The sequence below is a fragment of the Trichoderma asperellum genome, chromosome 3 (genome assembly GCF_020647865.1).
Source record: "Trichoderma asperellum chromosome 3, complete sequence".
Taxonomy (NCBI): Eukaryota; Fungi; Ascomycota; class Sordariomycetes; order Hypocreales; family Hypocreaceae; genus Trichoderma; species Trichoderma asperellum.
Genome location: NC_089417.1, coordinates 638,013 through 664,217, shown reverse-complemented (window position 1 = coordinate 664,217; position 26,205 = coordinate 638,013). Strand labels below are relative to the sequence as shown.

General features: G+C 51.4%; 9 protein-coding genes across 9 annotated transcripts; 6 read left to right on the top strand and 3 right to left on the bottom strand.

The window, feature by feature from the left end:
* Positions 1-154: 154 nt before the first annotated feature.
* On the top strand, positions 155-4,523 carry TrAFT101_004821 (uncharacterized protein). The gene is made up of 3 exons (XM_066127288.1): positions 155-844; positions 912-3,469; positions 3,536-4,523. The coding sequence occupies exons 1-3, from the start codon at positions 505-507 to the stop codon at positions 3,857-3,859; spliced, it is 3,222 nt and encodes a 1,073-aa protein (XP_065983399.1). The 5' UTR covers positions 155-504; the 3' UTR covers positions 3,860-4,523.
* Positions 4,524-5,154: 631 nt separating this feature from the next.
* ATG27 (type II membrane protein) lies at positions 5,155-6,381 on the top strand (the record flags this gene model as incomplete). Its single annotated transcript, XM_024904034.1, has 3 exons — positions 5,155-5,422; positions 5,506-6,121; positions 6,186-6,381. 3 exons carry the CDS (start codon positions 5,155-5,157, stop codon positions 6,379-6,381), a joined length of 1,080 nt encoding a protein of 359 aa, XP_024759815.1.
* A 769-nt stretch (positions 6,382-7,150) lies between these two features.
* Positions 7,151-8,767, top strand: ARG8 (acetylornithine aminotransferase; the record flags this gene model as incomplete). Its single annotated transcript, XM_024909922.1, has 3 exons — positions 7,151-7,282; positions 7,424-7,663; positions 7,739-8,767. 3 exons carry the CDS (start codon positions 7,151-7,153, stop codon positions 8,765-8,767), a joined length of 1,401 nt encoding a protein of 466 aa, XP_024759816.1.
* A 335-nt stretch (positions 8,768-9,102) lies between these two features.
* Positions 9,103-11,005, bottom strand: TrAFT101_004818 (uncharacterized protein; the record flags this gene model as incomplete). The annotated part of the gene is made up of 5 exons (XM_024909923.1): positions 9,103-9,156; positions 9,230-9,865; positions 9,950-10,558; positions 10,628-10,655; positions 10,719-11,005. The coding sequence occupies 5 exons, from the start codon at positions 11,003-11,005 to the stop codon at positions 9,103-9,105; spliced, it is 1,614 nt and encodes a 537-aa protein (XP_024759817.1).
* A 1,831-nt stretch (positions 11,006-12,836) lies between these two features.
* TrAFT101_004817 (uncharacterized protein) lies at positions 12,837-15,053 on the bottom strand (the record flags this gene model as incomplete). The annotated part of the gene is made up of 2 exons (XM_024900359.1): positions 12,837-14,895; positions 14,962-15,053. The coding sequence occupies 2 exons, from the start codon at positions 15,051-15,053 to the stop codon at positions 12,837-12,839; spliced, it is 2,151 nt and encodes a 716-aa protein (XP_024759818.1).
* Positions 15,054-17,026: 1,973 nt separating this feature from the next.
* Positions 17,027-18,431, top strand: TrAFT101_004816 (uncharacterized protein). The gene is made up of 3 exons (XM_024901958.2): positions 17,027-17,430; positions 17,501-17,898; positions 17,974-18,431. The coding sequence occupies exons 1-3, from the start codon at positions 17,130-17,132 to the stop codon at positions 18,331-18,333; spliced, it is 1,059 nt and encodes a 352-aa protein (XP_024759819.2). The 5' UTR covers positions 17,027-17,129; the 3' UTR covers positions 18,334-18,431.
* Positions 18,432-18,777: 346 nt separating this feature from the next.
* Positions 18,778-20,806, top strand: TrAFT101_004815 (uncharacterized protein). The gene has a single exon (XM_024900408.2). It carries the CDS (start codon positions 18,832-18,834, stop codon positions 20,677-20,679), a length of 1,848 nt encoding a protein of 615 aa, XP_024759820.2. The 5' UTR covers positions 18,778-18,831; the 3' UTR covers positions 20,680-20,806.
* Positions 20,776-21,457, bottom strand: TrAFT101_004814 (uncharacterized protein). The gene is made up of 3 exons (XM_024908303.2): positions 21,367-21,457; positions 21,095-21,296; positions 20,776-21,024 (listed from the first exon to the last, which is right to left on the bottom strand). The coding sequence occupies exons 2-3, from the start codon at positions 21,294-21,296 to the stop codon at positions 20,999-21,001; spliced, it is 228 nt and encodes a 75-aa protein (XP_024759821.2). The 5' UTR covers positions 21,367-21,457; the 3' UTR covers positions 20,776-20,998.
* Positions 21,458-21,733: 276 nt separating this feature from the next.
* On the top strand, positions 21,734-25,637 carry TrAFT101_004813 (uncharacterized protein). The gene is made up of 2 exons (XM_024900376.2): positions 21,734-25,130; positions 25,205-25,637. The coding sequence occupies exons 1-2, from the start codon at positions 22,018-22,020 to the stop codon at positions 25,383-25,385; spliced, it is 3,294 nt and encodes a 1,097-aa protein (XP_024759822.2). The 5' UTR covers positions 21,734-22,017; the 3' UTR covers positions 25,386-25,637.
* Positions 25,638-26,205: the final 568 nt, after the last annotated feature.

Genomic DNA, 26,205 nt, shown 5'->3' with positions numbered 1-26,205 from the left:
TCTATATAAAGTGGCAGCAATTGATATTTTGGCTGTATTAGATAAACTTTGGCAGCTGACAGCAAGTGGGAGTCACGTGATGACAGAGCCTCCCAGCTTGGTCAGTCAGGTTCAACGTCCGTTGCACATCTCGCAACGTCCTTTGAGCGCAACGGCAAAGTCGCTGGCAAAATTTAACTCTCCCTAGCCTCTCGTTTCTGCTGACACACGACATACTGCTTGCTCATGCATCGCTGCTGACTTTTATACTCTTGCGCCGCCCTCCCCTGGCCCTCTGCACCAGCCGATCCACGTTGAGCGATCGTCTCCACAACCCACCCATCTCGCGCCGCGACTCCAACATTCACGTTATCGACTGCGGCTGGAACTCCGACTGCAATTGCGGCGCAGGCGTAGACGCTCGCCATAGACGCCGGGTTATACGCATAGCAGGCGCGGCGGGAAAGAAGCGGCAACAATCTCCCTGAAGCCCACGCGCGCCGTCGTGGTGCATTCGGGGTCACGATGGCGCCGTCCAACGTCACCACCACCACCACTGCGGTGCAGCAGAACGCTACAGGCAAAATCAAGCGCCCTGTACCTCCTGGCATCCAGACAAACGGAGCTGCATCGTCCACATCATCGCCTTCCCCATCCATGTCCAATATCAAGCCACCTGGCGCGAAGCCGGCGCCGAGCTCGGCCAGCGATCGGGCCATCACTGCCTCGACTGTGCGGCCCAATAACCGAGCCCGTCGCGATACTCTAAATCTGTCGTCAGGGCGAAGTTCGAGAAACAGCGCAGGCTTACGATCGGTGTTTTTCGCCATGGACGAGGCGGCTCATAACGAGCCCCGACCTGCAGGTACAGGATCCTCATCTTCTGTGGCGCAGCGATATCAGTGCAACTGGGACCTCTAACATATGCATAGTTGTGACCGATAAATATATTTTAAAGAAGTTTGCCGGGCGACCCCCATCTTTAGTTGTTCATTTGCACCCGAACCATTTCCGCTTCGATGGCCAAGATGGCATGTTCCAGTATAAGTCGCCCATGAGAATATTTCTTGAGCATACGAAGAATCGCACAATACCCCACGATCTCCTTCCGTACTTTATTCAAGGCAATGTGCCCTTCTATGAAGGATGCCTCATTGTACAGATCTATGATCACAAATCAGTAGCCCAGACGAAGGACGTTAAGCGACCCTCGTCGGCTTCCAATGCCGTCGTGCAATCATCTATACACAACTACAACCAATGGCTGACGCCTTCACCCTATGTGCCATATCCTAAAGAGGAACTGAATCCAAATGAAACGAATGGAAAGCTAAAAGAAGACGACTCCAAGGACGCAGCGGACAGTGATGAGAAGGATGCTGAAAATGAATCCTCCAGTGTGCCTGCGGATGCCTCAACTAATAAAGCTGCCCCAAAGCCGAAAATATTCACCGTTGTTCTTCATCCAACGCCCGAGAGTCTACGAATGGATCTTTATATCAAGGCGACGACGCCGCGAGGAGCAGGAGAGGGACGAGACAGCTCTGCGATGGCTCCTCCATCAACGCCAGCGACAGCGGTACCACCCACCCCAACCACATCTACCATGCAGCCACCTGCGAAGAAGAATAAGCGAGAAAAGAGCGAAATAGATGGCAGTAACATATATGCTGTTGAAGGACAGATATTACTCGCGACCGCCGCCCCTCTTTACCTTGAGCCAACCAAGAGCATTGAGGAAACCATTGAGTTATTAGAGAAAATGTCCCATCCCAGCCACAGCAAACCCCCTCCTCAACCAAAAGCTCGCAAGCGGACAGTGGCGGAGATGGCTGCAGACGAGGCAGCGGCAGCAGAATTGGAGCGCTACATGCTGGTTTTGGACGATCGGTTGGCATCAAATGCCACGGGCGCTCAAGGTGGCGGTGGGACAGATGGAGATGCTGCAACTGGTGCTGCTGCATTCGAACCTAGATTTGAGCGGTTCAACATCATAGAAGACATCAAGCGGGAGCATGCCGAGAAGAGGGAGCAGGAGAAACTTAAGCAGCAAGAGAATGACCGGAAGCTACAGTTGCAGAGACAGCAACAAGCTGCTGCAGAAGCTGCTCAGCGACAAGCAGACATGGAGAGGGTCAGGCGTGAACAGACTGCGGCGAGAGAAAACCAACTGCGTCAACAAGCTGAAGCGCAGCGGCAAGCGTTGGCCGCTAGAGCCGCGGCGTCAACTCCTGTTGCTCAGGCTAATAACAACCAACAGCAAATGAACCAGGCGCAGCACGCTCATCCTATTCAGAATGCGGTGGTGCCTAACGCCATGCCAAATGCTGTGTCGACCGGTCCGCAGAATACGATGCCAAATGGCATATCTGGACCAGCCCAGGCACGGTTCCAAGCAACAATATCCCAAGCCCCAGTATCTTCTCCAATTGTCCGGCAGAATACACCCCAAAATATGTCGTCGCCAATGGTCACAAGTGTTCCTATGCAGCAAACCAATTCCAGCATGGCGGCAAGCCCTCCTCGACCAGCCTCGGTTGTGCAAAACCCACAGATGTCAGTCCCTATGGCACATACAATGTCCTCTAGAAACAGCCAGCAGAGTCATCCGTCCGGCACACCGCGCATTGCGCAGACGACGCCGAATATGTCTCATGCTACTCCACTTAATCGACCTGCAATGGTTGCAACTCCTCGCATGACCCAAACGAGTCCTCCTCCTAACATGATGGCTCAAAACTCCCAAATGGGCCAGCCCATGATGATTAACAATCCAGGCATGGCTCAAGCCAACCCTCAAATGATTGCCCAACTCACTGCTCAACAGCGAGCTATGCTGCAACAGCAGCAGCAGCAACATCAGCAGCAGCAGATGGCGGCCGCTCTCCAGAATAGCAATTTTAATAACATGAACATTGCTGGACAAGGCCAACCCATGTCTCAACAGCAAGCGCAGATGATGCAAATGATGCAACGTCAAATGATGGCGGCGCAGCAACAGCAGCAGCAGCAGCAGCAGCAGCAGCAGTCCCAGCATGGGCCTCAACAGCCTCAGCAACAGCAGCAACATCCGCACCCCCAGCAGAATAACATGGGTAACCCACAGCAGCAGCAGCAGCAGTGGGCGGCGCAATATGCTCAGCAGTTACAAAATATGCAAAATGTTCAGATGCGCCAAATGGCTCCAGGGATGCAAGCTCAGATACAACGGATGGCTCAGATGGGCCGGTTAAGTGGGCAGATGGGCAACATGATGCAAGCTAATGGCCAGATGATGAATGGTAACAACGTGAATGCCGCCAACATGCAAGCGTTGATGGCCATGCAGATGCAGCAGCAGCAACAACAGCAACAGCAACAGCAACAGCAACAGCAAGCACAAGCTCAGGCCCAGGCTCAAGCCCAAGCACAGGCACAAGCCCAAGCACAGGCACAGGCACAAGCTCAGGCTCAGGCACAGGCTCAAGCACAGGCACAGGCTCAGGCACAGGCTCAAGCTCAAGCTCAAGCTCAGGCACAGGCTCAGGCTCAGGCACAGGCACAGGCTCAGGCACAGCAGCAGCAGCAGCAGCACCAAGGACAAACTCCTCAGCAAGTACAGCAGGCTGCCGTCCAAGTTCAGATGCAAAACCAGGCGCGCGTCATTTACAACCGCCTCATGGCTGGGGCAGCTTCCAAGTTTGGCGGAGCAGAAAATGTTCCACAAGAGACGGTTGATAAGATTAAGCAGTCCTCTTTCGCCCAAGCTTCACAAATGGTCAGAGAACTATATCAACGGAGAGCGCAGCAACAGCAGATGATGCTTCAGCAACAACAACAGCAGCAGCAGCAGGCAGCGATGCAAGGCATGGGTGGGATGATGGGACACCAAGGAATGTAGTTGCGAAAAGGCAAAGAGGGGAGAGGGGGGAAAGCCCCCATACGACGACTGAAGGAGCCTTAAGAAGTTACGAAAGTACAAAACGAAATGCATGCCTTTTTGGGATATGTGAAAAGTTGAGTTTAGCCAGCTTTGGATTCTAGGTAAGGTTCAAGAGAGCAGGGGAGGTTGTTGGCTTGTCTATTTTTTCTTAAATCTGGAGTTACGGAGGGAGGGAGGCTTATAATTTCGGCATCACGAAGGACTACTGCGTTTGAGCAAGTCTGTTCTAATACCCCTATCAACGGAATGATGTTTACTTGGGAAGAGGCAGGTTAACCCCCGACGAACTTGCTTTAGTGTATTATCGCTGTTTCTTGTTTTTCTTATTTTTCTTCTTTTCTGTTTTACTCTTGTTCTTCTTTCCCCCTCCTTCTTTTTCTTACTCCCTTTTACATCATTTTCGTTTTCATTTCTCTTCTCACGAAGAACGGGTTATATATATATCGACTGTTATACTGGGCATGATATTAATGAGTTCGTTAAAATAGCAACTGGCGTTGGTGGAGGGTAATTAGTTGTAATAGGAGGTCGAAAGGGCTGAGTACGTATATTTGTACAGATTAAGGCACCTTTTACACTATGGCTGTACGAAAGATGCAATTTATTTTTTCATCGATTTCCGTTCATTACTGTGATACAAGTCTATCTAATGAGCCCTGTGTATGGGAGCTACTAAGCTACGCCGCTTGTAAGTAACCTATGATATACCGCATTTTACGTATAATCTGGGCACTTTTTTTTCTTTTATCTCTATTCATTTCAACTTTAGCAACATCTCATTGGCTTTACACATTTTCGCAAGTTCATTTTTATGAACCCCTTTTCACCGAAAAAGCCGCACACCCGCAATGTTGCGCTTATTGCTGAACCCTGTGGGAATGCGCTTCCGCTGAAGATTGCTGGCGGCGACGGTCACGTGCTTGCGGCCTCGTCGGGATGTATGACGGAAGCAGAGGTTGGTCACGTCAACTCCAGCTTTAGCCCCGTTTCGCTTTCGCGAAAGCTTGACGTGATCAACCAGCGGCGTGCAAGCAGATCTCGTGCATCCTTCTTCCAACAGAATCTTGCAGTCATTCTTTTCTAGAGCCTAGAATCGCCCCTTTGTTTTCCGTTTACAGGAGCGTCGAGTTCAGCATCGTGCTGCCGCCAGTCCTTATCGCCGCACTCTCTCTTTGTCTCTCCCGCCATCTCTCGAAATCGGCGGCGCCCCTGTCTTTTCTCAACCCCGGCCCTTTTGCTGCTCTACAGTCACGATGCATCCGCCTCGGTCATCAGCGCTGCTGTTATCCTTTTTGTTGGCGCCCTTGAATGCGGCGGCCATGCTGAGCTGCAACAAGATTCGAGTGGATGAGCACAACTTTGATCTCTCGCCGCTTGGAGGCCCGCATTCGGTAGTGACGTCGCGATTTGAGGCTAGCACGAACGCCCACTACAACACCACTTGGACCGTGGATATCTGCCAGCCGCTGAAGAAGAGCGGGAAGGCGAAGACGAAAGACGAGTGTCCGAATGGAACCAGAGGTAAGGCACAGATAGATATTGTCTGGTTATTCTGACTTCCCCTTGCTCAAACTGCTCGGCTAACGTTACTTGACCCCTTTTAGTCTGTGCCATTTCCCATTTTCTCAAGGGCGATCAAGACGCAGTTACACAGGTGGTTGCTATCGCAGGAGGGCTGGAAAATGCCGGCGGATCGCAATTCGACTACGAGGCAACGCGGCTCAAGAGCAGCGACTCAAACTCCGATGCCCAGAAGGAAGGCCTTCGACTAGTTCTCAAGGGCGGCAAACACCCTCTCACCGGCCCAGTCTCGGAGCGACGAAATCAGAAGGCCGTCATCGAGTTTATCTGCGATCCTGACAAGACGGGCACCGAGGGCGAATGGACTTCTGAAGATGAATACGAAAAGGCCCCCAAGACAAAGCGACGAGCAGCGGATGACAAGGATGACAAAAAGGAGAAGGACGATAAAGACGGAGACAATAAAGACGACGATGGAAAGACTGACTCGGCCATCGAGCATCAGCTGAAGAACGAAAATGCTGCCCTCATTTGGGAGGACTATGCCAAAGAGAAGGATGTCGACATTCTCCGACTTACCTGGTACACCAAGTATGCGTGTGAGAAGCGTGACGGAGGAAAGGACGGAGGAAAGGATGATGACCGCGAGCCCAGCGACTCCAGCGCCAGCTGGGGCTTCTTCACCTGGTTCGTTATTATGTAAGTGCAGCGTCCCCTCTATGTTGAGAAAGACGGTTGAAACCGTGACTAATGGCCTCTGTAGCGTCTTCCTTGGCATCGCGGCATACCTCATTTTCGGTTCTTGGCTCAACTACAACCGCTACGGCGCACGGGGTTGGGATTTGCTCCCCCATGGAGATACCCTCCGCGACATTCCTTACCTCCTCAAGGACTGGACACGCCGAGTGTTGAACACTGTCCAGGGCGCTGGCAGCCGGGGAGGATATAGCGCCGTCTAGTGAACGAGGATTTACATAAATTTTTCTCCATGGCACGGTGCTTGACGAATGGATGGGAAATAGGCGCGATATGAATTTCGATGGCTGCAAACAAAGAAAGGCTATACAATGCACAATGCTTTGGGGCTCTTGGTATTTTTTCCTCTTTTTTCCCCTTTTTATTTTTACCCTCCCTGATGCTCTTGTCATTATTATCATTATTTGGCAAGGCGGCGTTCTGGTTGCATACTAAGACCCGTTTGCGTTTGTTTTGGGCGGAATTTGTAGAGGCTGTATTATTTTTTTTATTTTGGGTTCTCCTATTGATAATGCCATGACATTATGTTTATCATCTTTTGCTCTCCAACCAGCTGTAGAGATATTCGGCGATCATGGACGTACTGATGTAATTGGCGGTGATATCTGCAGGCCTCCGGTACCAGGGTCAGAGGTGACTCTGCGTAGAGGCTAGACTCACAATGGCCCCCATATTCTGGCTTGGTGCCCCATTTAAACGAATGCAAAGCAATGACTCCATCGTTATCAGTGCTCCTAGAAAAAAGAGGCCTGCAACAAATGACTCAAATGGCGCCAGGGAGAAAAAAAAATAAGTGTCGTCACAAATACTTTTTTGAGAGGCTGCAGCGGGAGCAGCGATAGCGGAGCTTTTATCGATAGCAATTGAAGGGCGCGCGACTGAAATTATATCGCTCCCAACCGCAAAGTTTAAAGCGCTGGCATTACGCCTGTCCATCCGTTCCACTTCAATACTTTTTCTTATTCAGATCCAATGGCTTTCAGGGTATTCGCTGGGCGTCAGGCGGCCTCTTTGGCTGCAAGCGCCAGGGTTTCTGGTGGACGATTCTTTTCGTCAACGAGGGCGGTTGCGAGCTTGTCTGATAGTGTGAAGCAGGCCATCAAGGTGAGTCCGTTGGAACTGTGGCATTTCTCTCTCCCATCCACTCAGCCCACCTCGTTTACAGCACGTTTGGCGTATCAATTGGGATGTATAATTCTGTTTTATCTGCTACAGGAAGCTAATAATCACCTACCGCAATTGCAGCGAGATGCAGCTCTGCCGAATCCCGATCCTGCGGCCGATTCTCCGAGCGCGGCCCTTGTCAACGACTATGCGCCGTACATGGTCGCTACCTATGCTCGCCCGCCGCCGGTGTTTGTCCAGGGCGAGGGCTCGTGGCTCTGGGATATTGAGAACCGAAAGTACCTTGATTTCACGGCCGGAATTGCTGTGACGGGGCTGGGCCACAGCGACCCCGAGCTTACGGATATTATTGCGCAGCAGGTTTGTAGCGTCATCCGACAATAGTGAGGGCCCTTTGTGCTGAGCAGATAAACTGACATGTGAGCTGGAGCATAGGCCGGCACGCTGATCCACGCCTCGAACCTGTACTACAACCCCTGGACCGGCGCGCTGTCCAAGCTGCTCGTCGAAAAGACGCTCGAGGCAGGATGCATGCACGAGGCCTCGCGTGTCTTCATCTGCAACTCCGGCACCGAGGCCAACGAGGCTGCCATCAAGTTCGCCCGCAAGGCAGGCAAGATTGTCGATCCGTCGGGCGAAAAGGTCGACATTGTCTCGTTCAAGCACGGATTCCACGGCCGTACGATGGGAGCGCTGTCGGCGACGCATAATCCCAAGTACCAGAAGCCATTTGCGCCGATGGTGCCTGGCTTCAAGGAGGGGACTTACAACGATGTTGCTGGAATCAACGACCTTGTCAACGACAAGACCTGCGGTGTCATTGTCGAGCCTATCCAGGGCGAGGGAGGCATCTTTGCCGGCAGCGAGGAGTTTATGATCGCCCTCGCCAAGCGATGCCGCGAGGTTGGCGCTGTCTTGATCTACGACGAGATCCAGTCCGGCATGTCGCGCACCGGCAAGCTCTGGGCCCACGGCGATCTGCCCAAGGAGGCCCATCCCGATATCTTGACCACGGCCAAGGCCCTCGGCAACGGCTTCCCCATCGGCGCCGTCCTGGTCACCGAGGCCGTCAGCGAGAAGATCCAGCTCGGCGACCACGGAACCACGTTTGGCGGCAACCCCCTCGCCTGTCGTCTTGCCCACCACGTCCTCACGAAGCTCTCTGCGCCTGAACTCCTCGAGGGCGTGCATGCAAAGTCAAAGGTCTTCAAGGACCGCTTCGCCAAGCTCCAGGCTAAATTCCCCGAGCTCATCACCGAGGCGCGCGGCCGCGGCCTCATCCTCGGCCTGCAACTCACCGAGGACCCATCTCCGATTGTGAAAGCTGCCCGGGAGAGGGGCCTGCTGGTGATTACGGCGGGCACGAACACGCTGCGTTTCTTGCCGAGCTTGGTGATGACTGAGGAGGAGATTCACCATGGACTGGATATTTTGGAGGAAGCGATTGCTGCTACCCGTTCCTAAAGTAGGGGAAAAGAGATTTTATGCTCTTTTGGCCTTTTTGTTTTGAGTGTCTTGTATAAATGTTTGGCAGCTTAGATCATGATTTAGTTTGGTAGGAGGTCCTACTGTGTATAAAAGTTTTTTTCCTATTTTTACAGAAAACATATAAAAAAGCAGTCATGGTGTTTGAACACGCTCCCACTAGCATACGCTGGGCACAGTCACATCTCATGTATAGTGAAGTTGGAATGAAATAATGTGGCCAGGATAACCTTTTTTCAATATATGTAACATGTACTATTGTACCCATTGAACTTTTTCTTTTGTTTTGAATTTTGAAGCATACGCTTTTTAATTTAGCAAATGGCATGGGTCTTGCCATGCTTGCCCTGTAACGAGTGTCCCTCGCCCTAAAAGATGGTTCGGTCAGCTCCAAGATATCCAGAGGAAAAGAAAGGCTACAACGAAGCTGTCAAAACTTACCTGGTAGTGCTTCGAGGCATGGTGTCTGGCCTGCTGCTTGTTCTTGCCGTGCGAGGCGATGTGATCTCGAATAAAGGCCTCCTGTCTCTTGATCGTCTCCACGTCCGATTGCTCCAGCAGTCCCAGGCAGAGTCTGATGTCATGGATGAGCATGTCGCATCTGCTCTTGGAGAAGTCCTCCCGCACGACGACGCGCAGCATCTTGAGCTGCTCGGTGTGCGGCGCCATCGTGTACGCCGGGACGACCCATCCCCGGGAGCGCAGGTGGTGGGCGAGCGCAAACTCGTCGTAGTGACGGTCCTTTCCGCCCTCGGCGGCGCTCTTGAAGCGGAAGGCCACGAGGGGCAGGCCCTGGCCGCCGCGCTCGGACATGATGACGAAGCCGTCGCGCTCGAGGACCTCGGTGAGGTAGTCGGCGGTGCGGGTCAGGTTGCTCATGATGGACTCATAGCCCTTCTTGCCGAGGCGGATGAACTGGTAGTATTGGCCGATGACCTGCGAGGCGCCCTTGGAGAAGTTGAGGGTGAAGGAGGACTGCTCGGCGCCGAGGTAGTTGATGTTGAAGATGAGGTCCTGGGGGAGGTACTCGTGGGAGCGCCAGATGACCCAGCCAACACCGGGGTAGACGAGGCCGTACTGTTTTTTTGGGTGGGAGGTTAGTTGGCGATCTGGAGGCATGGATGGGCAAAGATGATGTGCAGACAAGATGGGAATGCTTACCTTGTGGCCGGAGGTGTTGATGGAGACGACTCTGGGCAGTCTGAAATCCCACTGCAGGTCGGGCAGGACAAAGGGGGCGACGAAGCCGCCGCTGGCAGCGTCGACGTGGATGGAGATGTCCAGGCCGCGCTCCTCCAGGAGGTCGTTGACGCCCTTGACGTCCTCGTAGTGGCCGGTGTAAGTGGTGCCCAGGATGACGGCAATGCCAATGGTGTTCTCGTCAACCAGGTTCACGGCCTCCGAGGGATCAATGGTGTACCGGTCGGCAGTGCAGTAGACGTACTTCTCCTCGACCTCGAAGTAGCGCGCGGCCTTTTCCCAGCAGACCTGCACGGCGGACGACATGATGATGTTTGGCTTGTCGGTGGGCTTGCCCTCGGCCTGGCGCTTGAGCTTCCAGCGGCGCTTCATGGCCAGCACGCCGAGCATGATGGCCTCGGAGGAGCCGATGCAGGACGTGCCGACGCTGTCGCCGCCGGGGGGAGCGTGGAAGAGCTCGCCGATCATGTTGACGCAGCGGTTCTGGATGTCGGCGGACTGGGGGTACTCCTCGTAGTCGATGAAGTTTTTGGAGAAGGCCTCGGTCATGAGCTTCTCGGCCTCTTCTTCCTATACATTTTTGCGAGGGACTGGTGAGACGCTGGAAGCAATTGATTTTGACTGAATAGCAAGACATACCATGTAAGTCGTGACGAATGAAGCCAGGCTTTTTACAGATTAAATACTTAGATTAGCTTCTAAACTCAATTGGCAGCCTCAGAAAGCTTACTTGAGCTTGGGGTTGTTGTCCAAGCTGAGGTGGTCCTTGATCATGTGGTAGGCAACGTCCTTGGGCATTGCGCCGCTGGGGATGCTGTGCTTGGGCAGATCCTGGCCGGCGAATTGCGAGCCGTAGACGCTGGTGGTGAACTCATCCTGATAGCTGGACAGCTTGACCTGCGAGAGGCTCTTGTGGAGGGCCGTCTCGGGAGCGAGGGAGCTGGAGCCTCCGGCCGGGGCCATCTGGGGGCCGGGACTGACCGAGGCAGACCGGTTGACTGCGCTGAGATGGACCATGATGGCGGGTGTATGTAGAGCTAGTTGGGTAGAGTATTGGAAGAGTGAAGATGGAAATAAGAGAGAAAGAGTAGAAGAATCAAATCAGCAGTGGTGAAATGGGGAGGAGGGGAATATAGGAATATAGGAGGGAAGAAAGAGGAGCAAGTGGGAGGGAGCAGTGACGACGTTCTGGGTATTTCTACCTATAGCAACACGAGCTCCATGCCGCGACTCCAGTGACATCCATCTGCGAATAGCAACGTGCAGCAGCTCCTAACTAGCACTTACACGGCCTGGTGAGGGGTACCCAGCAAACCTCGCCTCGCGAAAGCGCATCTCAAGCCCAGCTCGCATGGCTTCAGCATCCAATGACGGGCTGCCTCCGCGGCCGTGGAGCAGCAGCCAGCCACAGACGAATGGCCCAGGATAGTTCTGAACGCTGAAAGCTACAACGCTGTCTGCCGGTGGGCTCTGGATGGAGCTCCAATGGGCAGTGCCGCGCGCTATTAGTTCGAACTGGAGCTTTGTTTGCAGCAGATTAATTGACGCTTATGATGCATTTGAGTGTTTTTGGAGGAGCCTTCTTTGTTTGCACCCCCTCTCTCTCTTTGTCTTGTTGCTCCTTATATCATGCGAGCGGCGGGTCAATTTGTGTATATGATGGGACGCCCGGTTTAGAACAGCCACAACGGGTAACAGTTACGAAAAAGGCAATCAAGCTACGTATTGCTTCGTACAACTACTGCTGCTCAGGTACTTGACTCTGTCGCAACAATTGAAAGCAATGCAGCTTCAAGCTTCCCATCTCGTTGCCCCTCATCTCGTCCAAAAAACCTGGCTCTCGAGCTGCCCCTCCCCCTCCCTAGACTCTTGTCTGCATCATACGTACCAATATGCTTAGGACCTATCCCCATCCCTGTCACACTAGACCGCTCCCCCCCCCACCAGGCTCGCCGGATCTGACGGCTAACAAAGCCCCCATCTGAAATGAATGATGTCGACGCTTTTGAAAAGCTTGGCCCTTTGGTCGCGGCCGATCCCATCAGATGTGCCGGCGACCCGGGCTCTCGCATCTCTCGTCTTCGTGTTTTGCTGGGCCGGACGCTCCGCCTAGGCTCTTTTCTGTGGCACTTGCGCTTTTTTGGTTGCTTGTTCGATTGTTTTGTCTCCCAAGTATGTAGATGCAGATGGGCTGTGTATTGTTGGCGCAGATCACCGGGCCGCGCGCAGGAGCAATCGCGAAACGAGCTCCTGAGTTTTATGCGCGGGCGGGCGAATGGCGTTGGATGAGACTTGAGATGAAACCAGATATTGCCGGTGTGCTATGCCGCTGTTCCGAGCAAATAACGGATGTATACGGGATGGATGGATTGATGGACATGGACACGACACACATGCAGACTATTTGATGCTGTGTCGTGCTGTCAAGCGAGTTACTAGGCGAGCTGTCATCTCATCCTTTTCACCAACAACAGCGTGGAGTCGTGGAGTCGTGGCGCTGCTACACGTGGTGGTGCCAGAAGACAATCGACCGCTCCAGTTTGTAACTGTATCACTCAAATCATACCAAACAGACAACGGTCAGTGACGTGAAATGAAAATAAATCCTGCAGTTTTTCGACTACAGCTCTTTGCTTTCTGGCGGCATCCAAGCGACGCTCTATATATACGGCCTCGCAGAGCCCAAAGCAGAAGAAACAAAAATGATACTAGATGGCTTGCGCGCTCTATGGTAGGTATTTCATACAGTCTCAAAACAAACAAAGAAAAAGAAGAAGAAAAAGCAGCACATGGCTCGACAAGCATCGTCGTCTTCGGCTGTTGTTCCATATCATTCATTCCGAAATTATTATTCATCGTCGCCCGTGCTCGTCAATCCACTCGCCAGCCCATGCATCCTTCGTCCCAGCAAGTCTTCCGAGCTCGCCAACTTGACCAGGCTCTTGTTGCCTCGAATCGACTTCTTGCCCCTCCTGCCATTCCTGTCGCCATTAACCGGCAGCGGCGAGTTCGACTCCGTGGTATCAGCAGAACCAGGCAGTGGTGAATGGCCGTTGGCGTCTCCGTTTTGCGTTGTGCTCCTCCCGCGAGACAACTTGGTCATGCTAATCTCCAGCGGCCTATCTTCATCGCCACTGGATTCCGCAACTGACTGCCGTCGTAATGCGCCATTCGTGGTCTGGGTTTGATTCTTGATCCGAGCTGCCCGTCTGGCTTGTTCGAGTCTCTGGCTCTCTGCATCAGCAAAGAGCTGGTCGAACCAAGCTGCGCTGCGGTCAAAGTGCTTCCACGCCGGCGGGTAAACGCCCGGAAACTGCATGAAGCCATGCGAAGTACCGGGAATTAGAAGCACCTCTGTGACTTCTTTGTCGTCAAACGTCCAGTTCTCATCCAGGCGTGATGAGCGGGAAAGCTCCCGTCGTGCGGCTGCCTCCTTTGCACGTCTCAAGCGTCCCGCAAAGATGACTGTGTCGTCCACCAAGGGATCTCGCTCTCCAGTCATGAAATATGTCTTGGGGAAATTCTCCAACAACTCTTCGGGCGCAAGCACAGGGCTGAGGAAGTAATCTTGCGTGAAATCGGGGCGGTTATGAGCGCCAATGTACAGAATAATCATGGCTCGCATCATCTCAGGAGTGAGTACTCGATCATTGAAGTAGGATATCATCGAAGCAGTTGCCAGGCGAGTCTTCATGGGTTCTGCACGATGGGATACGGCTCCCTCTTTCTTCTCGTCGGGGGCTCGTGAAGAACTGAGCGATCTTGGTCCGGCATGGCAGTATTCAGGTCGTGTGCCTCCATCGGGAGATGGCTCTGTGGGGGGCGACTCGTCTTCGTTGTCAGAGTGATGCGGTGTGCCGACCAGATCGTTGTACTGCATGCTTTTCCTTCGCATGATGGATTTATTCGTCTTTCTCATTCTCCGATCTCGAATCAGCGACATCTGCTCGTCTGACATCCAGTTTCCAATATTCATATCCAGCGTGGGGTAGAAGCAGACGAGTCCGTCGGGGGGCGGCAGTTTGCCAACTCCAGACGCGCGTCGGTAATGGCTGATTCCAGTCTCGAGCACCATCAGCGTCGTCGCAACAGCCAAGTTTCCGCCTGCGCTGTCTCCAGTAACTATGATGTTGGGGACCTCTTTGCCCGACATACCGATACATCTGCCCCGAGACTTGATGAGTGTTACATAGACATCGAAGCATTCGTTCAACGCATATGGATATGGATATTCCGGTGCCTTTTTGTAGTCAATGCTGAGGATGGGCAAGCCTGTTTTCGCAGCCCAAGCAAACAGCTTGTCGTCATTGCAGCGAGGATCCATAGCCACAAACCCACCACCCGGTATATCCAGGATTAGTCTATTATGGTGCTCCAAGTCTGCAAGCGGCCCGTCATAGTAAAGCCACGCAGAGACATATTCCTTATAGTCGCTATTCGTGGGTCGCGGAATTCGGACTTGCCTTGGCGGCCATCTCGTAAATCGTGGCCGCATGAGACGCTGAAGAAAGCCCAAGTACGGAGTTGTTCCCTTGTTCCACGCAACTCGCAGGTGGTCAACCGTAATCATTCCACGCACCTTGCGGACCTTTTCGTCGGCCTTTTCAGCGGCCACTAGGTAATAGAGGGAGAAGACAATGCTCGCAATATCGCGTAGCCATTTGGTTCGAATCTTCATGGCAGTCCAAAAGCCAGCATCCAGTGCAGTCAACACCCAGGTGGCCCGGTAATAAGTTGGGTCGTACATGTTGGCCATGGGCTCGGGACTGGCAAGGCCGACCAGAGCGCTGAAGTTGCGGGCAGCATAGAGATAGAGCATAGTGATGATGGCGGTCTGCCATACTGTTAACCGCCTAGAGAGGAATTTTGAAACATTCTGCGCAAAAGACGGGCCATGCTTGTGGCCTCTGCTGTTCGGTTAGAGATGCCTTTATTCTGCCACTGCTGTTGAGCAAATCCTGATGCAGACGTACTTGTAGAGGTAAAACGTCCAGAAAGATAGCACGGCAAGAACTTGCAGGCGCCTTGATTTGGACGACGGCCGTCCGAGAACGTGATCTATCATGTTGCAAGCGAAGAGAGAAAAACAATTGATCTATGTCCGGGTATTATAGCGTGTAGTATTATACATGTGATGCGCACGTCTAGGCCCGGTGCGATGGCCTCTTATAAAAACGGATCGTAGACGCAATGACGTATCATTTCAATTCGCGGCAATCCTGGCCGAGCACGCTGTTGGAGCTTCGCAAACTGTTACACTCTCTCTCTCTCTGGAGAGAAGTGGTTATCGTCGGGTAGTGTAGTATATTCGGTCGTCTTCATGAGATGAGGATTTCATCAAAATCCAGCCATCCGGAGCTCGCGATCCGAAACTGAGGCCAGCCTCTTGGACACGGTCGGTTCACTGGTCGACGGTGGCGATAATTACTATTACAGCTTGGTAGGTGTTATGTGATGTACTGTACGGAGTGCGCGGCGAGATGGGCGGAAGACATGGAGTTCACAGAAAAGGAGCAGCCGGTAACGATTACGAGAGATGTGGGATAAGGATCCTAGATCGGCCAGGCCAGGCTTGTGACAGGCACATGTCACGTCAATACAAGATGCTCGGTTGGATTCTCGGCCTCTGGGCCTGTGCTGTGTTCGTCCTCGTGACGACGATGCAGACAGCAGGGTCTTGTCACACTGTGGCCGGCGGTTGCTGACATGTGAAAGTCGGGCAAAAGCCCGTCTTTGGGCAGACACTCTCCACTGTCCGTGGCAGCCAATCAGAGGCTTGCCCACAGTGTCTTCCCGGGGTCTCCCCCACGATCTGACGGGTTGTTTGGGGCTTTGTTGCTACTCTGCGTTGTCGCTGGTTGACAATTCGGGTCGCGTTGGCTCGCTGAAAACGGCATGCGAGGCGGCGTCAAGCTCCAGCGTCAATGTGTTTCAGTATATATTGATCCAATCCTAACGCCATGACTGCGGAATTGGAACTATTTGCGACCTATGAGCGACCTATGGAGCATTCGCATCATTTTCTAATCCGACCATGCTGCAGTATTGGAGAAAGCTGAGGGTTGGAGTTTAGCTGAAATGCATCACAGCCATGCAGGGTATTGGGAGTACTAGTAATACGAAAGCGCCGCCCCTGACTCTACATAAGCATAATTACGTACGATGGTAATATTTCTGCCTACGAAATATTACTTGTTGCTTAGTGTACGCATGCGCCAACACTACCCTAGAGCTGCAGCTTGTTATCTCATCTACTTTGTGTAAAGCATGCCCTTTTCTCGGACTGTACTAAATACAACATATAACTATTGTTGAGCAAAATGAAGAGCTGATCTGTCGGACATTATCAGCCCTTTCACGCTCTCGCTCGCGTGAGAGCCACGGGCAGGCCCCTAATCGTATGCTACCAGCTAGATCTTAATTGCGTCATAGCACAGAATGAGGCAGAATGGGAAAAAATGTATCGGTGAACAAGGAATTATCTAGACTTACACGGACAGCCCGGCAGCCAGTGGAGAATATCCCGGTCTCGGGACTTGCTGAGGCCTTTTCCAAACCCCTTTCTCTGACTCGCACCTCTCTTCTGGCGAAATTGACTATTGTGGACACACTACACGTAGTCCACTCAACAGCTCTCCACAGCTCTTAATCTCATAGATCTAATGAGCCTATCCTAAAAGTAGGTCGTAGAGCCAAGTAGAGGTAGAGGTTGTTCGTGGGGTTTACCCTTAATTTTTACCTTAAAATTTCTTCTCATTGCTACAGCATAAGTGTACAAATGGCTGATGCAGCGTTACGCAAGGTCGTAACCAAGTAGGACTCCCTTGCCAAGGCCCCAAGCAACTGAGACATGCATGGTAGCCTGTACCTATCACCACTAAGATCACAGAGACCGCATTCCCATGGGCCATTTAGACTCCAAAATCCTGGCTTGTTCATCTAGTTGATCCGCACAAGTCGCTCACTATCCCAGATGGCCGATCATGCGCGTTCCATTCAGGCCAGCTTCATCGACCAGGGCCTGAATCGCAGCGGGTCCAAAGCATCTCAAAAGAGCTGAGCTGAAGTCGATCCCGTTGAAAAAAAGAAGCTGTGTACTACATAGATTGATGAATCTGAGACAGGCTGGGTTATACCGACTATGAGATTGGGGGCCCCAATCTCTAGCTATGGCGTTGTAGGCGATTTAAAAGCAGTCGCCTCGCGGCTTCATCCATCATCATGTAGTAGTCTTTTTACAGCTCAGCCAGCTCTTGATAGTGTAGCATCTTTCGAAATGGCTTACCTCTGCAAACTTGCTGCCGTTGTGGCCTTTGTCCTTGCGACTCCGGCTGCTGCTATCAGCCCTAATGCCATTTATGACGGAGGAATCAAGGGCAACAATGGCTCGATCCAGCTGGCCATTGGTAACGGTGGTGCTGGCCAAAGCGGTTTGATCAAGGGTAATATTATTCACAATCCTGAGCCGCTGTCTTGAGATGCAGGTATCTGACGTCTTATTTCTTGTATTAGCCCTCGCGGATGCCTACATCAAGGATACCGTCTCCAATGGCACGAAGCCCTTCCGCGTGGCGTGGTACACGAGTGACACCACCTACAGCATCGAATATCTCCAGTCTGGCCTCATTGATGTTGGCATCACCTACAGCCCGGCAGCAGAGAAGATTGCCATCGACCAGGGCATCGCTCTGTCTCCGAGCTACTATGCTTTCCGGGACCATTTCCTCCTCGTTGGTCCCAAGTCCAACCCTGCCAACATCTCCAAGTCGATGGACATCTTCACCATGTTCTCTCAGATCCACACGGTGGCTGAGAATGAGCAGACTACACCACCGGTCCGCTTCCTGAGCCGTTATGACAAGTCTGCCACCAATATCAAGGACTCCCTGCTGTGGGTTAGCATCGGCCAGGTAAGTCTAGACGGCTCCTTATTTTCCATCTCCTTGGCCATTTCATGATCCAATGGACTAACAGTTGTTTCAAAGGTTCCCTGGGCTACTGCTTACTCTACCTGGTACCATCAATACATCGCTTTCCCGATCCAGGCTCTCACGGCTGCCATTCTTCTCGATGAATACACCATCACTGACAGAGGCACCATTCTGTCTCTGGATGCCAAGCTCCGCAACCAGACTGTCATTTACAAGGCTGGTTCAGACAATGCCGACGATGCTCTTCTGAACCCTGCTCACCTCCTTGTTGGAAAGAAGGCGCCTCACCCCAAGGTGGCCAGTGACTTCGCCAAGTGGGTGGTTGGCAAAAGGGGCCAAGCTGTGATTGCTGGATTCAAGAAGGACGGCCAGCAGCTGTACAGCCCGGCGCCTCCCACCAACTCTACCGCATAAATTATGTATAAAGATAACATCGATGATAGCGAACCTGGACATTAGAATATGGCTAGAAATAATATCTAATTGATAAATGCTAATATATTGGTCAGTCATTGCATGGATCCTCGTATGCTGCTCCATGATGATACGTATGTGCACTGGCGTATGGAATATAGAGCATTCAACTTAAAAATGCACTAGAAGATGCGCTAAAAATGAGTTTCAGTTGATTGAACGAATAATAATTGTATATAATTTGCTTCATTATAACTATCAATTGCCGTTTAGCTCTGAATTGAGCGAATCTCTGTGTATAAATGCGGCACGCTGTATGAAAATTTCCCATATTCGCACATACCAGCCGCCCCGCCCTTTCATTGGCTGGAGCTCGCAACACATCCCACCATCTGGGCCCCACCTGCAATTATCCCGATTCCAATACTTTTTTCGGCCTGCTAACCCCAATCTTCAACCCCAAGCGAAAAACCGCTGCGGCATCATGAGCAGCCGCTCATGAAACTCCCCGGTCGAGTGGACGGCTCTTTCTGCGGTGCGGTGCTGTCGACCCGATCATCGGCCGGCTTCGTGGCAGCCAGTCTGCGCCGCAATGTGGCTGGCCAAGAGCCTCGAAAAAGCAGAAGTGCTCCTCCAAAAAGACCGGCAGCTTCGCCGGTAACATGGCGCCAGCCACGGCCGCTCTCCTGTCCGAGGAGCTCGCAATGGCTGCTATCGACCTTTGTGCCAGGCCTCGAAAAGCACCGCACCGCACCGACGCAGAACCCACGACGCACCGCTCGCTGCTACGGGACAGCCGCCGCATCTGATGTCTCAGGCACACGACAGCGGCCGCAGCCACCGCCTCCCGCCATAGGCCAAGATAAGGGAAAGATGCTGCTGTACGTCGACCAGTCCGACGTGGGCAGCGTGGAGGAGTATTTTGATTTCTACAAAGATCCATACCGGCGTGGATATGCTGCGCCAGACGGGCCAAAGCTGAGAGTGTCTGAGAAGAAGAGCGATGTGCAGTATCCCTCTTCTGACGAGACGGCCATGACAAACGATGGGACGCAAGAAACATTGGGCCGGCTTCAAACTGCCATCGGCCAAAGGTTGCGGCATCCGAATCGCTACTCTCTGGATGGGATACACAAATTATACTCGGAGCTTCCCGAGCCACGCATGCTGTGTCTCACGTGGCAATGGCGGAATAGACTTTTGAGAGTGATGGGAACGCCTCAGAAGCGTGACATGGAGTCCATGTTGCGTTATTTCGCTTTGGTTGCGGATGTTAAGAATGCAGGGCTTACTCTTCGCCGCTCGCAGTGGAATTACGCTCTAGCCTTTGCGACCAAGTATACTGCCAGGGTCACGACGCAGGAGATGGAATCTGCGCTGAGAATTTGGAAAGAAATGGAAAGGGAAGCCAAAATCATGGGAAACGACGTGACGTTTAACGTTCTATTTGATGTTGCCGCCAAGGCAGGGAATTTCACGCTGGCTGATATGATATACAAGGAGATGGAGACTAGAGGAGTTGAGTTTAATCGTTTTCACCATGTCAGTCTCATCCATTACTTTGGATTGAAGCTTGACTCTGGTGGGATTCGAGCTGCATACCGGGAGATGGTCGAATCTGGCGAGATGATTGATACCGTCGTTCTCAATTGCGTCATCTCAGGCCTTCTCAGATGTGGTGAAGAGTCAGCCGCCGAAGAGACATATCAGCGGATGAGAAATGATCACCATATGGCGTCTGAGATCCCTCAAAAGGACTATATGATGAACAAGGTTGTCACCAAAGTTCTTATGATGTTTACACGAGTGGGAAAGAAACATCCAGAGCTGAAGAAATCTTTTCAGACAAATGTGCGCTTGACACCAGATTCGCACACGTACAAGTTGCTGGTGGATCACTATGCTATCAGAGTGGGCAATCTCCAAAAAGTTGCTCAATACCTGGATGAGATGAAGCATCTGAAAATATCCATCCATCCTACCATTTTCCTGGCCCTATTCAAAGGGTTTTACGCACATGGAGGATTTGCCGGCTCGGACTGGTCAGAGCAGCGCCTAGAGGGTATACTGGCAGCATTTTATCAGGCTCACGATGATTACGCAAAGGAGTTTCGTATAGACCGCTGGGTAGTTATTTGGGCTCTGCGGGCGGTAAAAAAGTGCTGCTCCAACGAGGCACTCATCCAGACGTTTGAGTCCATGTCTCAAAGGTGGGATATCCAGCCGGACCGTCACCAATTCATGCAGGCACTCTTTGAGAATATTCTCCATGACAGAGACCTCAGGTCTACTCGGAATGATGGGCTCCAGCTGCAGCGACGTAAGAAGGATGCGTCATGGTTATGAGGGGGCTTCTAGCGATGTGATTGTATATAAGCATTCATGTAGTTGTACTTTTAGATGGCATACATACAAGGCAAACATATAGACAAACCCTATTGTGGTATAAAAAGACGATTTATGACATGATTAGTATCAACCAAATTTGTAGTCCCAAGAGAGGTCTGGTCGCAAAGTAGATTTGGCACAAAAGATATTTTACATATGTGACTGCAATTGGCCTCACGTCTATTCGAGCTATTTACTCCATTCCAACAACTCGCTACCCGTACAGCACGACGCCTAGCATCCAACCCACAACGATATTTCGAATCGATCCAGCAATTTACTGAGTCTTGTAGGTCTGGTAGACTGAAATTGCCTGTTAGCCGCATCGCATAGCCGAAAACCGCGACGCATGGTGGGGTAGCTCTCGACTCACCAGCAATGCCGAAGGGAGCAAAGAAGCCAACGGTCATGAAGGTCCAGTAGCCGGCGCCGAAGTACTTGCTGCGAGGGTTGAAGGGCAGGTTGGAGTAGGGGCCCTCGGGGTAGTGGTAGGGAGAGGACATGCGAGGGCGGGTGGTGTGGAAGCCTCGGCGGGCGACCATGGAGGTGGTGCGGGTGGCAGCGCGGGCGATCATCTGTAACGAGGGCCAATTAGTTGTCTGTGGGCTGAAGAAGCAATGTCTGTGTGCCTGGGATGAGGCTGACCTTTGCGGGACGTCGAGATTGGTGAGACGTGGGCGAGTTGAGGCGAGTTGAGATGGTTCTTCACAGTATAAGCTTCCCGAATCAATATCGTTCGATTGAGGTCAAAACGCCGCTTGCGAGTCACGTGCAGCTGTAGCTTTTAAGCATGGGCTTATGTAATGCAATGGCTAAAGTGCTGGTACGGAGAATTATTGCAAAGGTACTTGAATTGCGCCGAGACAGACGGTGTGCGCAAAGTACCCGTGGATCTCGATGCGCCTCACCGCCTTCTCCCAGAAGCAAGGTGATTTTCTTTTCTGCCACTCTAATCCACTTCTTTTCAGGGAAATATTTCGTCAAACAATCTTTGCGTCTTGGTACCGTTTGGAGGATCTACACCTTCCAAGTGGAATTTTACTTCAATGTCTAGCTAATTTGGCTGGCTAATGTGGTTGATTTGATATTCTCATACTGTCATCAACCTGGAATTTTGAATTATTGTCAAGAGCTTTCCATTGCGATTTTAGACACGCAAAAGTTGCAGGAACTGGCTCCACATTCGCCCAGAATCGATTGACACCTTTTTTTTTAAGCATACCATTTTTTTCTCTCCCAATTTCAGCATACCCTTCCGCTTATTCATAGCTGCAATTAAGATACAGATTCGGCAAGATGGATGACATGTTTAATGTTTTCGACGGCAAGGCGGAGGCCCCAAGCGACAGCGAAGATGAAAGAACGCCTCAGAAGAGCCGTAGCAGAGCCCAGAGCAAGAAGCGCAAGGCCGACGAAGCGATGAATGGCAACGCGGATGCGGATGCGGATGCGACAAACGACGATGCAGACGTCGGTATGGCTGACGCTGCCGAGGCTTCTCGAGACGAGGAGTCTGAGGGCGAGGAGGACTCAGATGCGCCCGATAAGCAGGACAAGAAGCGACGCAAGAAGGCCGAAGAGGCTGGGCCGGTCATGACGGACAATTTCCAGACGGCAGAGTCAAGAGAAGTAGCGGGCGCCTCAACATTTGTTTCACAGGATGCGTCGCTCGTTCTGTCACACAATATTCAGCATCAGGTGGCTCTTCCACCTGATCTCAACTACGAATACATCCCTCTTTCAGAGCACAAGTCGCCCGAAGAGCCCGCGAGAACATATCCTTTCAAGCTGGATCCTTTCCAGAGCTTGTCTGTTGCATCGATCGAGCGCGATGAAAGTGTTCTGGTGTCGGCACACACCAGTGCGGGAAAGACGGTGGTGGCAGAATACGCGGTCGCACAGTGTCTCAAGCGCAACCAGAGAGTCATTTACACCAGTCCGATTAAGGCCTTGAGTAACCAGAAATACAGAGACTTTGAGGCCATTTTTGGAGATGTTGGATTGATGACTGGTGATGTTACAATCAACCCCACGGCAAGTTGCTTGGTCATGACCACCGAGATTTTGCGATCAATGTTGTATCGCGGTTCTGAGATTATGCGCGAAGTTGCTTGGGTTGTGTTTGACGAAATCCACTACATGCGAGACAAAACTCGAGGTGTGGTTTGGGAAGAGACAATCATCATGCTTCCCGACAAGGTCCGATACGTTTTTCTTTCTGCCACCATTCCAAACGCTTTCCAGTTTGCGGAATGGATTGCCAAGATCCACCACCAGGCCTGCCACGTCGTTTACACCGATTTCAGACCTACTCCGCTACAAAACTACTTTTACCCTGCTGGGGGAAAAGGCGCCAGAATGGTGGTGGATGAGAAGGGTTACTTCAACGAGGAGAATTTCAACCTTGTTATGGCCGAAGTTGAAGAGAAGAAGGGCTCTGACCCTGCTGATTTCACCGCCAAGATGAAAGGAAAAGGAAAGAACAAGAAAACCAACAAGGGCGGTGCTGACGAAGGCTCCGACATCAACAAGATCATCCGAATGACGATTAAGAGGAATTTTAACCCTGTCATCGTCTTCAATTTCTCCAAACGGGAGGTTGAAAACATGGCAGTCAAGATTTCCAACCTCAACTTCAACGATGACTCAGAAAAGGCCATGGTGAACAAGGTCTTCCAGAGTGCTATTGAGAGTTTGTCAGAACAAGACCGAGAACTGCCACAGATCCAGAACCTGCTGCCTCTGCTGCAGAAGGGTGTTGGTGTCCATCACTCTGGTCTGCTGCCGATTCTCAAGGAGACAATCGAGATTTTATTCCAGGAGTCCCTGATTAAAGTTTTGTTCGCAACCGAGACCTTCTCCATCGGTCTCAACATGCCTGCCAAAACAGTTGTCTTTACTCAAGTTACGAAATGGGATGGCGTAAATATCCGACCAATCACGTCATCGGAGTATGTTCAGATGGCTGGACGTGCTGGTCGTCGTGGTCTTGATGCCCGAGGTGTTGTTATCATGATGATTGACGACAAGCTTGAGCCAGATGTGGCTAAGCAGATCGTTACTGGCCAGCAGGACAGACTTAACTCTGCATTCTACCTGGGCTACAACATGATTCTCAACCTTCTCAGAATTGAAGCCATCTCTCCTGAGTTTATGCTGGAGAGATGTTTCCATCAATTCCAGAACGCTGCCAGCGTTCCAAGCCTCGAGAAGGACCTGATGGAGCTGCAGCAGGAGAGGGATGCCCTGACAATACCAGATGAGGCCACAGTGAAGGATTATTATACAATCAGACAACAGCTGAACACATACACAAAGGATATGCGAGCTGTCATTCAACACCCGAACTACTGCCTACCCTTCTTACAGCCTGGCCGCCTTGTGCAGATCCACAACCCTAAGGAGTCGGTGGAGAAGATTGGTGGCGGACTCGACTTTGGCTGGGGTGTTATCACTGATCAATACCAGCGACGAGCTCCCAAGCTTGGCGAGCCTGATTACCCGCCCCAAGAATCCCACATTATCGAAGTCCTTCTCTACATTTCCAAGTCAAGTGCGGAAATTATTCCTGGCCAGCCATCTGGTGAAATGCCACCCGGCCTGAAGCCATCCACCAACGATGATGGCATGTTCGCAGTCGTGCCGTGCCTCCTTACATGCATCAAAGCCATCAGCCAGATCCGAATCTTCATGCCAAAGGATGGCCTGAAGTCCGATGACGATCGCAAAGACTCCGCAAAGGCCTTGAGCGAAGTACAGCGCCGATTCCCAGATGGCGTGCCCATCTTAGATCCACTTGAAAACATGGATATCTCAGATGAATCTTTCAAGCAGCTTCTCCGAAAAATTGAGGTCCTCGAGTCCAGACTTGTAACTAACCCACTTCACATGTCTCCTATGCTTCCTTCATTGTGGGATCAGTACCACGTCAAGGTTCAGATATTGGAAAAGATCAAGGAGAAGAAGAAGGAGATTGCAAAGGCCCATAGCATTGCACAGCTGGATGAGCTCAAATCCAGAAAGCGTGTCCTGCGCCGTCTCGGATTCATTAACGATGCCGAGGTCGTTCAGCTCAAGGCTCGTGTTGCCTGCGAGATTTCTTCCACCGAAGGCCACGAACTGCTCTTGTCGGAGCTTCTCTTTGATCGATTCTTCAACGAGATGACTCCTGAGACGATTGCCGCTGTTCTTAGCTGCTTCGTATTCGACGAGAAGATTGAGACCCAAGCATTAAAGGAAGAGCTGCAGAAGCCTTACCGCGAGATCCAGGCCAAGGCTCGACTGATTGCCAAGGTTAGCCAGGAGTCTAAGCTGGATGTTAACGAGGACCAATACGCCCAGAGCTTGAAGTGGCAGCTTATGGAGACGATATATGCGTGGGCACAGGGACGGCCGTTTGTTGAGATTTGGTAAGTAACGATATCTCAGTCAAGTCTCCTTCTTTTATGGATTATTCGTAAACTAATAATGTTTTCTTTTCTAGCAAAATGGCAAACGTCTACGAGGGTTCGTTTATTCGTATCTTCCGCCGTCTCGAGGAGCTTCTGCGACAAATGGCCCAGGCCGCAAAGGTTATGGGCAATGACGATCTGACGAAGAAGTTTGAGGAGAGCTTAGGAAAGATCAGGAGAGATATCGTAGCTGCCCAGAGCTTGTATCTGTAAGCGCGACAGAGGGTGCTCTTGCTATTTATTGGAGAAAAGGGGAGAGGGGAAAGCATTTTATTTCTCTCGGCATTCAAGTCGGTTATTAAGAGTCATATGTACGGAGTAGATACCTCTTTTTTTTTTTTTTTCTTTTTCTTTTTTGGGTTCCTTTGCTTGGCATCATTCATGGTTGGTGGAGTTCAAGGAGTAGGGGGGTAGATTAAAAGAAAAACATGTATTTTTTTTTGCCTGCCAGTCTACGTGGATAGCTTTTTATATATATATATATATATATATCTCTTTTGATATGGTAGATGACTAGCATTTTTCAGTATTGAAAAGACCTGTTGAAGAGTTATTCGGCATTCATGACTCGTGAGAGGCATTCACCTCCATGAAGGTTTCTGCAAAGAAGAAGTAAATGACTGAATTGGACAAACAGTATGATGGACGCATCGTCTATTTCACTTTACTTTAGAAACTGATAGCTAGTTTAAGCTGTTTTTCCCCTAGCCGGAATTACATGAGATTGAACAAGTGTAACTGTGTAGTCTATTATGTGATATCATGCCGGCGCATCATCATTTTGAGGCTCAAGGTAAAAGAGAAGTCTCCCAAAGTCAGTCTAAAGATGTGGATGCTCTAGTATATTATGACTCTCATCCATCTCCTCTCTCACTTTCCCTCGCTCTCACTCGCTCCAGGCAGCTTATAGTTACATCACCTTGTCGTTTCTTCCATGGTCACCGCTGAGGAGATATTGCGAATATGCCAATCGACATGGATCTGGCCAGAGTTGTAGTCCATGTCGCTCACATCGGAGTTCCTACACACTGAC

Coding starts and splice junctions, on each gene's coding strand:
- TrAFT101_004814 (XM_024908303.2), bottom strand. CDS start 21,296: ATGATCGCCCGCGCTGCCACCCGCACCACCTCCATGGTCGCCCGCCGA. Junction 21,025..21,094: donor TGCTCCCTTCGGCATTGCTG/GTGAGTCGAGAG, acceptor AGGCAATTTCAG/TCTACCAGACCTACAAGACT.
- TrAFT101_004815 (XM_024900408.2), top strand. CDS start 18,832: ATGAAACTCCCCGGTCGAGTGGACGGCTCTTTCTGCGGTGCGGTGCTG.
- TrAFT101_004821 (XM_066127288.1), top strand. CDS start 505: ATGGCGCCGTCCAACGTCACCACCACCACCACTGCGGTGCAGCAGAAC. Junction 845..911: donor TAACGAGCCCCGACCTGCAG/GTACAGGATCCT, acceptor ACATATGCATAG/TTGTGACCGATAAATATATT. Junction 3,470..3,535: donor AGGCACAGGCTCAGGCACAG/GCTCAAGCTCAA, acceptor GCTCAGGCACAG/CAGCAGCAGCAGCAGCACCA.
- TrAFT101_004816 (XM_024901958.2), top strand. CDS start 17,130: ATGAGATTGGGGGCCCCAATCTCTAGCTATGGCGTTGTAGGCGATTTA. Junction 17,431..17,500: donor CCAAAGCGGTTTGATCAAGG/GTAATATTATTC, acceptor TTCTTGTATTAG/CCCTCGCGGATGCCTACATC. Junction 17,899..17,973: donor TGTGGGTTAGCATCGGCCAG/GTAAGTCTAGAC, acceptor GTTGTTTCAAAG/GTTCCCTGGGCTACTGCTTA.
- TrAFT101_004813 (XM_024900376.2), top strand. CDS start 22,018: ATGGATGACATGTTTAATGTTTTCGACGGCAAGGCGGAGGCCCCAAGC. Junction 25,131..25,204: donor CGGCCGTTTGTTGAGATTTG/GTAAGTAACGAT, acceptor TTTCTTTTCTAG/CAAAATGGCAAACGTCTACG.